A 16,858-nucleotide genomic window follows, 5' to 3' on the forward strand; every position below is an offset into this window, starting at 1 on the left:
GCAAATTAAAAAACTTGATGTTCACAGAAGTCAAAAAGTCATCTCCCGTGTTTGGGTCACTAAGCCACTATGCCAAGTCAAGAACTGCCTAAAAGCGACACAGCGGCGAGTCACTGCTCAGCTACCATGAGAATACACTGAATGAAGCTCCTCCAAGTGATGAGGTTTAGTGCTGGAGAGCTGTGCTGACTTGGCCCACCATTGCTCCATCTGGAAATGATTTGTGCACGCTCCAGTGGTCTGGGCAAAGGAACAAAATAATGGCGTGGAGTTAAATTCTAAGGGGGGAACAAAGCCATCCCAACCTTAAGGCAGCATTAACCATTCACTGGGTTACTAATCACATTAGTTAGAAAAACAGGCAAGCTAAGTATATCTGCAGTAAATGACTCAAAGTCCATGGAGTCAAATTTAACAAGTGAGCCTCTATTAGCATGTCATCCTGTCATTTTTTCCTGCATCCTCTCCACCACCCCCTAGAGGGTCTGTCTTGAAGGAGAGAAAAATACAAAGAAGAGTGATAAACTGCACGTAACTTTTCTTTTTTAATCACAAGGCACAGGTTTCTACACCACAAGATTTCTGGAAGTTTTTTCTATGACCACAGTTAGCTCTTTCGCCACACAAATAGTTCTACAAATTATGAGACAGCTACTTGAGGACTCTGATACTATGAAGTACCATCAACACCTTACAATCAACAATTATAGGGAAGGAAGAACGTGAAGTTTAAGGAGAAGCTAGACAGACAGCAGATAAAATGCAAGATGCCTACAGGATGCAGGATACAGGATCACAGCCAGAGATTCTCTTTTCCATTTGGCTCGAGCTTGTAGAGTTGTCTATTTAAGTGAGGAAAGATCCCCATCCATTTTAGAGCCTGCTTGTGGCTGACTGCATACAGCTGCCAATAATTATTTCACATCATAACTTACAGAACCAGAGCAAAACATTCTCCAACTTAGGAATGACTTAGGTCAAATAGCACATAACATTTTATTTCATTTACAGTGATATTTTTGAGTAGCAAAGGAACCATGACATATAGGAGCCTGTAATAAAAGTTCATGTGTCTTACCTTTATAAAATAAATGAAATCAAACACACAACACAAACGAATGTGTTCTTCTTTGAAGAGATTTGAAAAATGTCATGTCTTGATACCTATTATTTCACTTACCAATGTCTGTTCCACTTTGAAATATAATTTAATTATCATCATGATGGCTTCTTTTTATCCAACAGTATTTTCCAAACTCAAATAACATGCCGCTAAAAATGCTGGTTATGGATTCATCATGTCCAGGACATTAAGTTTATAAAAATCATCTTCAACTGATAGTTGAGTCACAACTAAATATTTGACTTAAAATGCTAGTTATCTTGCAAACCACTACTGCTCTTCAGAATTGAAAACCATCCTATTAAAAAAATTATCATTCCATCCCCCTTTCTTGACCCCCACCCATTCCAACACTTAAAGAATCTTTTTTTTTGTAATTCATATCTGACATCATAATGTCTTCATACAGATTTAGGATCTTCAACCCATAGTCAGGCTCTTTGTTGATTAAAAGCAGTCACAAAAGTAGAGAGAAGTGACTATAACAAAAATCCATGGATACCATGTACACCTTCTTGGCGTTCAATGCACAAAGCTATAAAAACTGAACATAATTTTGTGGAATAAGTCCTCTCTTGCCATTTAGTGTGCCTTCTAGCCATCCTGGCTCTCTGGAAAATCGCACTGCAAAAGAAAAGGGGAAAAAAAAATTACTGCATCTTTCTATGCTTGAATTAGTACTTTTAGCTTTAGCTCCGTGACACCATGCTAAGCATCCATAAAAAACATCCAGTTTTCTGCAATGACCAGTTTAAGAATCTGGCTAAGAAAGATGGAGAGGATGATTGACTTAAACACTTGTGCAATATAGGCACTTGAACTGTCTTCTGTTAAACAGAGATGGTGAAATAGCTTTTAGGTACAGGAAACTTCATTAAGGAAACAGTTAATGTAACTTAGGATGGGTTTATAAAATAGAAAAATCTAGATGCCTTTGGGGAGAAGTTAGAACTTGTATCAAATAGTGGGAAACAGTTTTAGTAACTGGAGGCAAAGCACAACCAAAAACCTGTCTTGAGCAGAGGTGGTGAATCTGGAAGCTCAGAGCCACAGAAAAATGGTGGAGGATCTTACTCATCATGAAAAGTAAGCACATAAAGGTTTATGGGGGAAACAGAAATGAACCAGATCTCATTCCAAGTATCACCTTTTCACAGAGTAAAGCTGCCACAGAGTAAAGACCAATGGAGACAATCTAAATCATTCTGGTTAAATTCTCACTCTGAAATTCACAGCGCTGTTCACAAACCACGAAGGAAAGGCTTAAACTATATGCCTTTTTCCTAAGTATTTCCCACTGCTGATCCCAAAGTTTGTGCAAAAACATCCATGAATCTAAAATAAGGAAAATTTCTGCTCAGACTCTAAATGCCCCACAACTTATTCTGTGAGCAACAGAACTAATGAAATCTGGCTTCCTGTATATAATTTGACTACATTTCACAGGAAGTTAAAAAAGAAGCATAAGCCTCAGTTCTTTGGAAAACAGACTAAGTCATCCTCAAATTCCTCTTCAAATTTCTTACAAGAATATGGTACAGGTACATACTTACCTATGTAATTGTAAAGTCCCACACTTGTAGCGACCTATGATATTCTCTACCATATTAATTTATCCTCACAGCCTTTCCAAGACAGACATTATTTAGGGAGGAGATCAGACAAATGCTGAAACATGCTGCCAGCCATATCAGGGCTTTATTTAAAACACATTAACACATTTTAGAATGGCATGTATGTAGCCGTCTACAAATCAGCGAAATTACTGTTAAGAGACGGCAACATGTTAAGTCTCATTTTCAAAAGTATTGTAAGGCTCTAAATTTGAGCACCTAAACCACACTTTCCCCTAGTTTTTCCCTTGTGTCCTATTATTGTCAGCGAAGCTAGAAGCTGTGCTCAGAAACCACAGTGTAAACCACAGTGTAAACCACAGCTACACCTCCAAGGTTTTCAGAAAACAAAACTGCTTTTCAATGACATGGATAGATTAGATTCAGAACAAAAGTCTAGGCTTATCTTTATAATAAATATGCCTGACAGAAAGATTCCAAAGGAAAAAAAAAAAAACACATAGAAAATTACCTTTTAGGATCTCTGCACACACAGTAACTTACATTACAATTAGTAATTAGCAGGCCCTCCTCTCCCTTTGTCATTTTATTCCACAATTACAGAGCACCCGTGCATTCTAAACTGTGGCGCTGACACCGCCACAAACCTCCCTGTGGAAGCTCCACCGCAGCAGCTGTAACTCCACCCTTGCCAGCAAATCCGCCAGCAGCTCTAGCATTGGCCAAGCCTCTGCCCAAAGGCTCCTGTGCCTACGGAACACATCTGTGTTACAGGAAACAAACTCCCAAAAATGACAGATGAGGAAGAAAAACAACTAGAAAACCTGGAAGTAGGAAATTTCTACTTGTCCTCTGGAGCTCAACCTCAGTTGACACTACAGAGAAGATGGATATTAATGGCAAGTTAGTATCTATAAATTGAAGGCCTGTTCAAAATAAGGAAACTTTCATCTGAGGAGATCACACTGAAATGTAAATTTACCTAAAATTTACCCAGGGGAGGAAATGCTCAAACTATACAGGATCACTTGGCTCAACACAACAGCAAATTTCAAAAGGAGCATTTTCTAAACACATTTGATAACATAATACTAAACTCTGCACATTACAGCATGTTCAGATTTAATGCACAATGCCCAAGCAATTGGACTTAAGTGTCACATATCATTTCCACGCCAGAAGACTACACATGGACAGTAGAACTGAGCTTGGGAAATTAAGTATCATACATGTACATTACACAGCTCAGGGCCTCATTATTAGCAGAAGTTTCTTTTATACTCTATGAAAAGAGCACTAAGATTACATTTAAGATCACCACTTCTTCAGATCAGTCTTTTTTTAAAAAAAAAGCAAAAAGAATTCTTAATATTCAGCAGCTGTGGTGACTGTCAGGTAGGGCAAGACTTCTGCCACCTTACACAAGGGTTAAGATAGCCACATACATCACTGACTACTTCTGTAGGCAAATGAAATTAATGTCGAAGCTGTCCAAATGTACAGCTACTTTAAGCTTCAACAATCCTGTTTTCTTTACTAATCCATTTCGAAGTATAAATGTACAACAGTGTTCATTTAAAATAAAAAACACTTTACCACACAAAAGACATTTTGCTATCATGCACAACTCTTCTTAAACCAAGGACAAAGGCTATTTCTAAAAAAGAGAAGGTGGTTCACAGTGTCCCCTTTTTGTCATTTCTTCTCAGTCAACGACTACAGTTCTCAGCACTTTCTCAGGCCTGCCTCATTTGAAAATACCTTGCTGCAGAAACTACCCTTAAAACTACCATTCATTATTGGACCAAGCATTCCATAGGACCTAGTCTTATGTTAGATAGGGACAAGAGGGGAAAATATTTGTACTGTAAAAGATACGGAGCAGAGAACTGAAAATTAAATATTTCCCACCAAGTTTAACAAGTGTACAGCAAGACTGCACAACAAAACCAAAGACCCACCACCTAAAGCCATCACCTCCCCCAACAGTGGAAACAGCAGGAAAGTTGAGAGCCAAGAGTGGGACAGCAGCTTCCTCAGCACCTGCTGCAAGGCCGTTCCAGCGGTCCCACTCTAGCAGTGGCACAGTGTGGAGGAGGATGTCTGCCCATCGGTATGACGACAAGTGCTATGAAACAAGCACCCCAGATCAAACAGACAAACAGAATCAACAGACTTTCAACTCACAATTAGTTCGCCAAGTATAAGCTTTTCTGATTTCATCTAAGCAAGAAACACAATAAGGTTAACTTGGCATTTGCAGCATTTTTTCCTACTTTTCTGTACTCACCATAGGAAATAGCTTCAATATTGCCAATGTGATTATTATCTAACTGCAAATACAGACAGTTTGCAAGCAGCTCTTCCTAGAGACCCAATGCCACAAGCAGACCCTGTTCTGCTTTGGCAGCTCACAGGTCTCAGCTACAAATGAGACCAAGACTCATTTCCACAACAGTATTAGTTCATTGCCTTAGTGCCACTGACTTTAGCAGGACTGAATCAGACACTGATTCACACTGATTTCCACACCTTTGTGGACACTAGTTTTTTTGGGGAGGAAACAGAAATGGGAGAGGAAATCTAATATATATGGTGCCTGGCACAAGAAGGCCTCCCTTTCTGCTGGACTGCTTAACCAAAGTAATGACTCCAACAAGCTATGTAAGTGAGAATTGCATTTTGTGGGCAACAGAAATATCACTGCTAAAACCACTACACCACTAGAATACACTTCCACAGAACAAAATCACAGTGGCAAAATTTTCACCAGGAAATTAAATTAAAGCAATAAAATGTGCTTGCAAGCTCTCCATGTTTAGAAATTCCTATGAGTTTTTTAAACAATCCCTATGGGTAAAGCTGACCACAGAAGTACACAAACATTTATCATACTTGGGGTTAGCATGGAATTTGAAATTTAAAAACTTGCTGTTGTGAGAAGGAGAAGTGAGGCCAGGACACATGACTAGGAGTTAAGGGGTCTTCTTCGTGACTCTGCTAAAGATTTACTGCATGGCCACAAATAAAAAAGTCTGCCTAAAAAGGCTCAGGCTTGTGAATGAGAGCAAACACACTGCTACAACATGATAAATTGGCGAAGGTGGAATTCAGCTTGCTGACTGAGACTTCCCTTACAGAAGCGTCTAAGCTCCTGTTTTAGCTGGTAAAGGATCCAGTGAGTACAATAGCCAGAGTGCCCGAAGAATATTTTGGCTCACCCTAAAAAAGAGGCAAGTGGTTGATCAGCTGAGTTGCTGCTGAATACCCTGTGCTATAACTTGGTGACCAATGCATAGACGTTGAGATTTCAGGTCCTTCTCCTGAGTTGATTCCTGAACATCTCTGACAGTTACACACACACACACCAAGTACAATGCCAAGCACATCAGTTTAAACATCTCCCATTTTAACACTCGGCTTTCCATTAGAATTCCTCTTCTGGAGACCACTGCTTCTACAACAGTGCTGGCCGGAACAAAGTCAGAGTGGAAAAGGTCAAACTGCCTTCAGTAACTTTTAAAAATTTCTAGCAAAGTCGGTAGGAATTTGGATGTGTTCATCTAGTACCTTTTACTGGCAAAGTTGTGACTGTAACTTTCAGCAGCAGTCCGGGGTAACTACCTCCAAATGACACACAAGTAGCTGAAAAGGAGAACATCCGGCCTGTACACTCTGTTTCTCCAGGTGTAAAATGGAGATAATTAATGCACATGAATGTTTCCAGGTGCTTTGAAATCCACAAATGAAAGTAGCACAAAGAAGTAGCTTTATCCTCATTTTTACCTCAACAAAATAATTTATTTGCACATACAGTATAATATAGTATTTTGGGAGTAGTACTTCTATGTAAATCCTTCATTTGTCAATACCATATAAAAAGACAGTCCAGAAGCCATAGCACAAAGAAGAGGGAAGAAAGTGCCTTGGAGTCAAAACCAGGGAGATGAAGCAAGGCTGGGGCTTTGTCAGACTAGGAAAGACAGGGATGGTTCTGGCTGTGTGAGCATGGCTTTTTGTGTTCCTGCCATGCTTGGTAGGGATGATGGGTGCCACACCTTTCCTGAGGAAAATCACTAACAGAACACTTTCTTGGTTTTCCCCATATTTTTTTCTCCCCCGAATCCTGTTTTTTAAAATTGTAACAAGTTTTGATGAGAGCTATCTTAACAAGTTTTCAGAAAGCCTTCCCGCTAGCAGTCCTGCCAAGGAATTTTGTTGTATAAACACCATTTACCCTATCTAAAACTCTTCTCCCTAGTGCAATTCCCATTTACTGACTTCTAAGCAGTCTCTTTCAAGAACCAGAAATTTAATAACACTTGGCTCCAAGGCTGGCAAGGTTTCAATGCCAGGCAGTCTGATTATTCTTTCCATGAATACTGGGAATATCTGCTTCAACAACAACAACAAAATATACAGCCAGCATATGTCTCTCTCAATCTCAGACCATACTCTGCTTCTTCCCATATGTGCCCTTATCCAGCTGCAAACTCTTCAAGCTTTGCCTCTAACCACCTGAATTATATTGTTATGTGCTCTCAATAATATAGCCTGGAGCAACTGGGAAATAAAAATATTGGCACAGTCTAAGCTAAATTGAATTGAAGATTTATTTTTTTTTTTTAAATCCAGTGGGTATTGTTCAGATTACATTATTCATTTTCTTACACAATTCAATTAAATAGGAAACTTTGCTTTTTCTTTTTAACTTACCAGATGGCGCCTTAGTGTTTGTATTCCATGACACTTTAATGGAAAGACTCTGGGATTTGCAGTAGCACAACGTACATGCAATACTGAAAACAACTGAATATCCAAATATTCAGATTCTGTACACATTCCTATCAGCTGATGTAAAGATTAAATTAAAGTATTAGTAAATCTAACCTTGATAGCCTGAGATGCAAAACACATTTTTTCCCTATTAGATACAGGAAATGGAGTAAAGGTTAAACTCTCACCTTCTTGCACCAACATTACATTTAGCAGCTACGACAGGTGCAAGACTGACTAAATGCCTTTACTCTGTCTCAGGCTGAAGCAGCCAGAAAGATTCATCTAGGATAACAACAAGTAAGAGAGAACTGCTGCAATCAATATCTATGGACCAACAGAGATGATACGGAAGAAGAACAGGGGAGGGAAATGAAAAAGGGAAGGAAACAAAGCAGAAGAGAGAAGGAAGAGAAAGGAGAAAACCCAACAAACAGTGAGAAATAAAAGAAGATTAGAAAAGCGCAACAGGCAGTGTGAAGAGAGACAGATAAAACCTTCACTAATGGAAGCAGCACTTTTTAGTAGACATAAATTTAACAGTTACTTTAATGGCTGATACTAGCTGTATGTCAATTTGATTGATGCATTGTCACTTTGATAGTTAAGGTTATTGGTAGAGCTGCAGAACTGATGTATTGCTACTTTAATTCTTCATTTGGGGGCTTTATTAGGGCATATGGGAATTTAAATTGAGTAGCTAAGGAACCTGGATTGATTCACTGGGATCTGATGGCAGCATAGACACAGGGGTGCCCACTGCATAAAGAAAAGGCCCTGTGAGCCACTTCAGAAGTTTCAAATATGAAGACTGGTCTGCACTTCAATGAGAATACTTCCCTATACTGGCCGGGACATCCATGACATAATCTATTGGGAACCACTATGGACTGACCATTCAGTTATTATGTACATCCATTTACTGCGTTATTACTCGCATGCTGTCCTTTTTTCTGCCAATCTGCAAACCACCTTAGGCCAAAAGCCCTGCAAGGCAAGGACAACGCTTGTAAAATAACCAGGATGCAGTGGAATAAATCAAAACAAATGTTTTTAAGGAAATGTGATCTTTCCCACTGGAAAACTGCAATTAGGTTTTCAAAATGCAATCCATGTAACATTTTCCCAAGCTTCCAACCTTATTTGTATGATGAATGCAAAAAGAGCCTTACAGTTGAAACATTTCTGCAGAAGCTGCCAAAGAGTCCAATTCAGTACTTGTTCATGGACAATCCAGCTCTCTAGTTGAAAAACTCACTGAGGCTGCAATGCACCAACACCATGGTGGCTTTGCCGTTACTTCCAGAGATCACATTGCACAAGAAAAGAATCTTAATGGTGCTTTCACACAAACACGCAAAATACAGAAGCAATTGCTTCTTGCAAGACTTTCTTATCCCATGCCAACACAACAGGCGTGCAACCATTGCTGTTCTGCCTTTGAAATGTCTCTCTTCCGTGCCATCGGATCTTGTCCTGCATGCACCAGAGTTTTCCCTGTACAGTTTTAGGTCTGCTGAAGATCCCCATCAGTCACGTTTTTTTAAAAAAAACCCTTAAATTAAAATAACTGGTGTAAGAGAATTTTTAAACAGCAATCATTTAGCTAATTCATCTTTAAAAGGTTTCCCACCTATCTTGATTCAAACGTGATTTGCCTGCAACGCAGCTCTAATAGGAAACATCAAGTATGATTTTGTGAAGTGGGTGCTAGTAGGGAGGAACCTCATGGGGACGCCAGACCACCTTACACTGAAAAAATAAAATAAAAGGCAGAACTGCAGTCTAGACTGGGCTCGCTATTTTATTTGTTTGGGAGGAGGCAGAGGATGGCAACGTTCTGTGCTCTGTCTGCTTTAAAACAAGCATCACGCAGAAGAAAATGTCTGTGTCTGTGCAATTTTATTGTTGTTATACATGCTAAAAAGTAAGATTCTGCTGAGCTTCCTATTAGTTTCACCTGTTTAAAAAAAATTAGGAATGTTCTACTGGGGTTATGGAGGACAGGACAAAAAGATTTTTGCTTATGAGAAAAACTTTCCCACACACATCCAGTGCTAAGCGAGTTAACAGGGTGCATTTTGGGAAATATAAGACATATTTTTAGTTAGCTTTTTAATGTCCGCAGGTTGATGCTTTCCAGCTGTTTTAGATCATGTACTTTTCTCTTGTTCCTCCTGGATGTAAACTGGGAATTTGAAATACTCCTCCTTTACTGGACATCCAAACAATGATTCTCACATGCGGTACTTGAATGACTGGGCAGTACATCCCCTAAGGGTTTGGTCATGCAGAATTAAATACCACTTTCCCTCTGGAAAGCGCATATCAGATTTCTGACCTGGCAGCAAGCTAAAAGCTGACAGTGGATGAGAAGGAAACAGGCATCAATGCAGAATTTCCAGATTCTTTAGACGCCAGTGTGCCTCTTACCACTCCCCTGTCTCTAGACAAACTGAAAGACTGAAATACTGGTCTCAGTATTCACAAGGTTCTTAAGAACATAATTCTCAGATCACTTTGAATCCCTCAGTCTGCATTAAACTTGGATGAAGATTTGGCCAAACTTGAGTGTCTTCTGGTTTTTAGTATGGATAGAATTTTTTATCAAGGTCTTGTAACAAACAGTATCCTTACTGTGCTGCTACTATGAATTCATTTCTGTTTAGAATTATTATTAAATTGCATTTAAGTAACAATAATTCCTTTAATTTGTCAAGGCCCTGTTGAGCCATTCCACACCATCTCTTTCTTATAGTAGGAATTTCCTTGCAATGGAAAGAAACTACACTCTTAGGTAGTCTTCTGCATCTGCAGAGTTTGTATTACAGTAGTTATTGGCATAAGGTTTAAAAACTAAAAGCGTTCCTGTCAGTTTGAGGTCCTTGTGCATTTCCTGAAGAGTATAGCCAGGAAGGCTCACTGAGGAGTGACACGGTCTTGAGCACAGGAATCACTTTCTGGATGTTCAAATGTAATGCTGTAATTGTGTCCAGAGAAATCTTTAAACACAGTGAATATTCTGCTTTCTGCAAGTACATACTCTTTTGACCAAGGGGTGCCTTACTGGGTGTAAACACTCCCTTTTCTCTGCAGTGACCACCTGCCTTACCTGGAACTCTGCCTGCTTGAAAATCCTTAAACAGATTTATTTATTTTTTTTCCTTCAAACAGAAGCCCCTGTTATTTTACAACAATAGTTCACATTTTAAAAACACAGTTTCATAAGCCAAGATGGTTTTCTCTACTGCTGATCAACCTTTTTTGGTATTACAACACATTCAAATGCTGCTGAAAAATTAATTGAATGTGTCTACTCACCAGAAGACAAAGGCATTGCCTCACAATGCCTTCTTATATGCAAAGTAGATTCTATGTACCTGAAGTCTTCTACGTTACCACCTGTGTGCCATCAGCAGCGTTGGCAGAATAGCAGTGAGGCTTGTATTTTCACCCAAAGCCATTTTAACAGTTCTGTTGATTCGTTTTTCATTACTTTATATTTACTGAAGCAGTACTTACCATCTTCAAAAATTGCTCCTATCTGAAATGATAATTCGGAGCTATGTTCTGCTTCACATGGATAAACTGCTCTTGCTTTTCGGTGGGCAATGCTGAAAAATGAAATTATGAATTATAGTCACTTTTGACTGTTATGAAGACACTCTCAAATATTCTCTTTCCATTCTCATTTGGAGATGACTAAAACTTTAAACACAATCTCACATGCATCATTACAGGCTTACAATTCATATACAAAAATGCAAAAGCTGAAGCTTCACAGCTTACTGTTGGCATTTCTGAATATCATGCTCCCAACTTCATGCACACTTATTTTTATGGTAGTTGAATTTCAACTGCAGTTAAAATGTTGCCAAGTGCTAATCAGCAATGAAATCAACAGTAGGCAAAGCATACTATACTTAAGTTATAGACTAATCATTATTATGTCTTCTGAAATGTTTTTTCATGAATCTTGCAATTCAGCTTGTCACTATCACTCTCCAGAATTCTCTTTTTGTATTTGTTTACAATACAACATTACTAGACTATTGAAGGTGCTGTTTTGTCCTAAACACAGATTTCTAACATTACAGGTACTCTTTTAGAGGTGTTCTCAGGATGCTCAGTAATAAGCCATCAATATGAATTTGTCCAAATAACACTTTTCTCCAAGTACCATAAGCAGAGATCTTGGAATATATAAGTATTTTTGGCACATCTTATTTAATCACGCCTTTGCAAACTGACAGTTTGCTGCTGCCCAATGATGCTTTGTTTAGACACAGCACCCACACCATTAAATCATCTTTTGTCGAGCCCAGGCAACAACAACTACACATAAAACTTTGGAGAAGATTCTCCCTGCCCCAAGGAACTCGCAGTCAAACAGACAATGCAGTTCTGGTGCAAAATGCAACCAGTAATGAGAAACAGAAATTTTTTTACCAAGTGTTGGAAATAATTTATTAATATACCAAACTACTTTAAGTTGCAAAGCAAATATTATAAAACTTGGAGGAAAAAGCTAAGATGGTAAAGACCCTCAAAGAAAAAAGTGAAAACACTTCAAAAGACAGACAACATGGAGGGAAGCAGAAGCAAGACAGAAGAAAAGCAGGCCAAAAGAGACTGAAATAAAGAACAAAAGAACAGATACAAGTAAAGGCATAGGAAAGTCTTTCAGAGGCATGAAGGCCAGGTTGAGAAACTTAAATTGGAGATGGGTGGCTAGGGAAAAGAAAGAATCTGTATTTTAAAGGACACTGTAAGAGAATCACCACAGTAGGGAGACACTATGAGTAAGACCTGATTGACCACCCTAATCCAAGTCTGCTTGTATTATCCAACAAGCCACGGGCTCGATCCACGTGCCTCGTATCCAGAAGGTGCTCAAAGGAAAAATAAGCCAAAGCAGGCATTTTATTCTGTCAAAATCACAAACACTGCATTTCTTGATTTGAGATAATCTGTCACATACTGCAGAAGACATGAATTAGTGATTTTTTTTAAAAAAAGAGAGAAAAAAGGAGGCAAATAAATAACCAGCAAAAGTGGAAGTGCAAACCGTACCTTTCCCCTGCTCTGTCACTCCCAGTGGCGGGGGTGGGGAAGAAGAAAGTGGATGGTGCAGGATTTGTGGCAGCTGGGTTAGCAGACGGAGAGTTCATCCACGAGACCATTGATGGGCGGCCTTGACCAGGACTAAGAGGAAATATTTTCAAGGCAGAATTAATAAGGTGAATAAAATGTTGTTTCATACCAAAATGTTTGAAACCCTATAACTAGATTAACTAGTTAGATCCTCAAATCCAAACCCAATAATAATGTCGAGCTTATTTATCACACATGGCCATCGTATGATTCTGCCTTTCGTCCTTGAAAGTATTTCTCCTACATGCCCTACATCCTAAGCTAAGACGAATTACCTGAGATGTATGACATAACCAATACAAAGACAAAATTCCACATTCCTTATCTAATAAAGACAGATACAATGAAACTGCATATAGCAGGCTATTATTTGAGCTGCCACTTTGCCTTTACAAGTTTTGATGTTTCTATTTAAAAACCTCCTCAGTGCTGTACGACTGGGAAGATTTCAAAAGAGGCTGCAGCTATTACAGCACTGGGATCACGACGCTGGCTCTGGATTGAGATCTCATTCGCATAACTGTGGCTGCCCTCACGCACACACCATTCAAATATGCATCAAATTAATGGCTGAACAGATAGTTACCACAAGAGAAGAAGAAATAGCAGCCAAAGTTAAAAACTTTAAGTCATTGAAAAAGATACAAAGTCCTCCTCGATGGAAAGGATGTTCCTAATTTTACACCTGAAACAACGTTCCAGCACTGGAAGGCTTCCTTATACTGCATGGGCAAAACAACAAATAGTCCAAATATCTAATGTCAACATATCTTTTGAACAAAGAGCTGGACTTAAGCAGCTTGTAAGCAGGAACAGAATTAAAATCATTCACACACAGCTTTCACCCAGGAATCATCACTCAGAAGTACAGACTACACGATACAGCCTTGATCAGTTTGACTTATTCTGAGATTAACCTCTTAGATGGCATAAATGTGCGAAGTACCACCAAAATCTAGGAATCCAGCCAAGACGATATTTGTGGAGGTGTAAATACACACCTAATCAAGGTGGATTGGCCAAAAGCAAAAAAGAGACCAACAATCACCCCAGTTATAATTCTAAATGAATAAAAGAAAGCAGGAAACCTAACTTCTGTCGCCGATTTTAATCTTCTTGTGCACTGGGATGTTTAATTTCTAGAATAAAAGTTTGCTATTCTTGGTTTGTATAACATGGTTTACAACCAAATTCAAATTTTACAAACTGATTTTCCTAGCCAATATTTCTCAAAGTCATTCAAGCAATTACATTGTTAGGCAGACATTTATTTTTTTTATTAATTTTTTAAATTAACACATTATGAAATGGTGAATGGCACATTCCTGATTTAACAAGACAATAGTTTTTCCTTTGGATCTGTGTCAGGCAGCATTTGGATGAAAACTGGAATTCACAGTATATGAAAACAGTATTCTGCAGTTAATTCCACTAATAAAAATAAAACCTAAATGTGCTGGAGTCATAACCAGAAGAGTTTATCAAACCATGCTCTGCTGTTAAAACAATCAGATTTACCAAATAAAGGAAGGAATCATATGTAGTAAGCTGAATGAAAAGTTGGATTATGCTGACTAGGAACATATTTCATGCTTGATTTGGGAAGAGGACATCTAGTCTGCTTCACCGCTTCTGAATCTTCCACTACACAATTATTTGCATGTTCCAATAATTACATACCTTTGAGGACCAGCACCTACATAGTTTTGAGGTTAACTTTTTACTTGAACTTGCTCCTCTTCCTCTCATTTTTATCTAATAATTTAAAAATTTTCCTCAGGCAAAACAAAAAAAAAAAAAGCAAAATCAACTACAAGTGACATCATTCAGAGAAGAAAAACATAAAGGGAACACCAGTTTTTGTATTATTTGTTCTAAATACTGAGGATTAAAAAAATTGCTCAATGGTACTGTAAAGTTTATAATGTTTGCTAGAAAGTAGATTATTTCTCCCTCATTCTGCACATAATGCATACTGCGCAGAGTTCATTTTAACTCAATAAATAGAAGGTGAACCTAAGTCAAAAGTCTGCAAAAAGTGGATTTAAAAAGTATCCTGCTTGCATGGACTAAACTATTATAGTTAAAACAATCCTGATATTGAAAGAAAAATAATTTTCTTTGTGCTTTTATTTATTCAATTCAAATCAATTAAAACGTTAAAATTAGCGTCAGGCTCATTTCTGAAACCCGTAAAACTACAGAAAACAGAAAAAAAATATTCCAAGTATATTACCAGAAGAGTATTAAAATGTCTCTCACTCAAACTAATCACAATTCAAGAATATTCTACCAAGTGCTCTTGCAGAGTACACACCTCAGATATATGGTGTTTGGTTTTCCAGAAGTGAATAATAAAATCTTGCATTTATTAAATATTTCACTGAAACATGCATCATATTAACCTATGCAACTTACTTGATCAGCTCTAGAACAACACATAGTGCCCACGTGTAAGACGCAGCATTAATGATTTCAAAACGCTACTCAGAACAGTTTATGAAAGACACCCTCCGATCCAGGAAAGCAGCAGTCATTTATAAGTATACATGAAATAAATACCAGATGGTTTCTCTTTGAGACTTGGAGAGGAATGACAATTAAAAAAAAAGAGAGAGGAAAGGTGTGCAAATAAAAAGGAAGAGAAGATGAAATAGAATGTTTGGATCCATGTTATGGCATGTTTATTTCCCAAATTACACAGACTCAACAAGAAGGGTAATCTGTTAAGACTACACTGTCCTTTACCAGGCAGCATTATATAAAAGCACCTACAAGCTGGCAGGTTTTCTGCAAATTCTGAGCAACTCCAAGAGTTCTGTGGAAAAACGCTCCAGCAGTGCAGGTATGTGGAGCATTGGGCTGTTTCCTCCCCTGCTTTTGATGAATTGCCCTAATCCATGTCAGCTGTAGAAAAGCACAGCAGCAGGCTCCTGGACCCACCTGTCACCTCCTGCTCCTGGGTACCCAGCACAAGATCATGCTCTACAATCCAGCAGGGAAAACCCCCCACTTTTCAATAGCAATACTTGCATCATGGCAAGAAGAAAAAAAGGAAAAATCAATAGTTTTAAATATTAAACACATTCCAGAACTTTTAAAAAAAAAAATTATTTACTGTACTTCGCTATCTCAGTAACCACTCAATTTTATTATTAAAACAGAAGGTTTTACTCAATGGGAAAAATCAGTTCCAATGTGTACTCTGTAAGCAACAAACTGCCGGATTTTTTTTTCTTGAAAAGATTCTTATGATAGCAAAATTACCTTGCTATAAAGCTTTGCGTGCCTTGTTTATCAAGATGATGATATATTAGAAAGTACTGCATATCTTATCATATAGCATCTGAACTTTCAGAAGGTATGTTGAAGAAATCGTTGCTCCTAAGGGCTAAAATGAAGGCAATACATTTCCTGGGGGTGTGGGAGGGTGGGGGGAAAGCCTGACATAACTATGTTTCTGAGAAAAATTGCTGTTGTCTGGTATGGTGAATGTTGGGAGAAGGGGAAAATGACCTTACTGAAAATAAGCTAGAGATTTTGTACTGATATTCAGAAACAAACTCTTGAAAACAGGATTTTATTGGCTGTTTATCTGGCTGGTTCCTAAGGTAACACAGCTAAAGAGCCACCTCTTATCTTGCGAGCGAGGAAGAAACTCAGTGAAAAGAATTTACACTGCAACTCTTGAGAAAAAAATGGTTGTTTCATAAAAGGGTTTGGCAGCCCCGTGGCTGTTGTATCTCAGTGTCTGGCTGACATAAACTCAATCAAAGTGTTCTGAAAAGGTTTTATTATGAGATGACACAGAATATCAAAAGATGTCGGCTATTTCTGATTTGATATGCAATCCAATATTCTTCACCACCTGGCAATGATCTTCCTGCATGTTAAAACCCCTGTGCCTTGGTGAGGCTAGGATGCAGAAAAACACATGGACAAAATTCTAGGAATTGTCATATCCTCAGCAAAGCTGGAGACAAAACAGAAAGACAGAATTTCCTCATCTGTGTCCCCTCTGAAAAGAAACTCCACCTCTGAAATTTAAAGTATGTAACATGCACACAACATTAAACTTGTTTTGTTACACTTGGGTTGTGAAGTCTCAGTGAAACAACTAACACATTAGGTAAATGATCCCTCACACCAGCCTGGTATATCTGAAGTTAACATCTACAGGAGCTGTCCTAAGTTAAAGCATTTTTAAAAGATAATTTAGACAAAGCCAAAA

The 16,858-nt window shown here is 38.3% G+C and overlaps 1 protein-coding gene across 8 annotated transcripts in view; it reads right to left on the reverse strand.

Moving 5' to 3' along the window:
- Positions 1 to 526: 526 nt before the first annotated feature.
- The window catches only part of ARHGAP10 (Rho GTPase activating protein 10), a 149,147-nt gene continuing 132,815 nt past the window's right edge, over positions 527 to 16,858 (reverse strand). For 3 of the 8 annotated variants that reach the window (XM_065061906.1, XM_065061909.1, XM_065061907.1), the window contains 3 exons: positions 12,547 to 12,678; positions 10,996 to 11,087; positions 527 to 1,747 (listed from right to left, as the gene is read on the reverse strand). In XM_065061906.1, the coding sequence (XP_064917978.1) occupies positions 1,659 to 1,747; positions 10,996 to 11,087; positions 12,547 to 12,678 (313 nt within the window). In that variant the 3' untranslated portion in view covers positions 527 to 1,658. Of the gene's footprint in view, positions 1,748 to 7,292; positions 8,990 to 10,995; positions 11,088 to 12,546; positions 12,679 to 16,858 lie in introns of those variants that run through there. The other 5 variants (XM_065061904.1, XM_065061905.1, XM_065061903.1 and 2 more) reach the window with 4 other exon arrangements.

The sequence above is a fragment of the Columba livia genome, chromosome 4, assembly GCF_036013475.1.
Source record: "Columba livia isolate bColLiv1 breed racing homer chromosome 4, bColLiv1.pat.W.v2, whole genome shotgun sequence".
Taxonomy (NCBI): Eukaryota; Metazoa; Chordata; class Aves; order Columbiformes; family Columbidae; genus Columba; species Columba livia.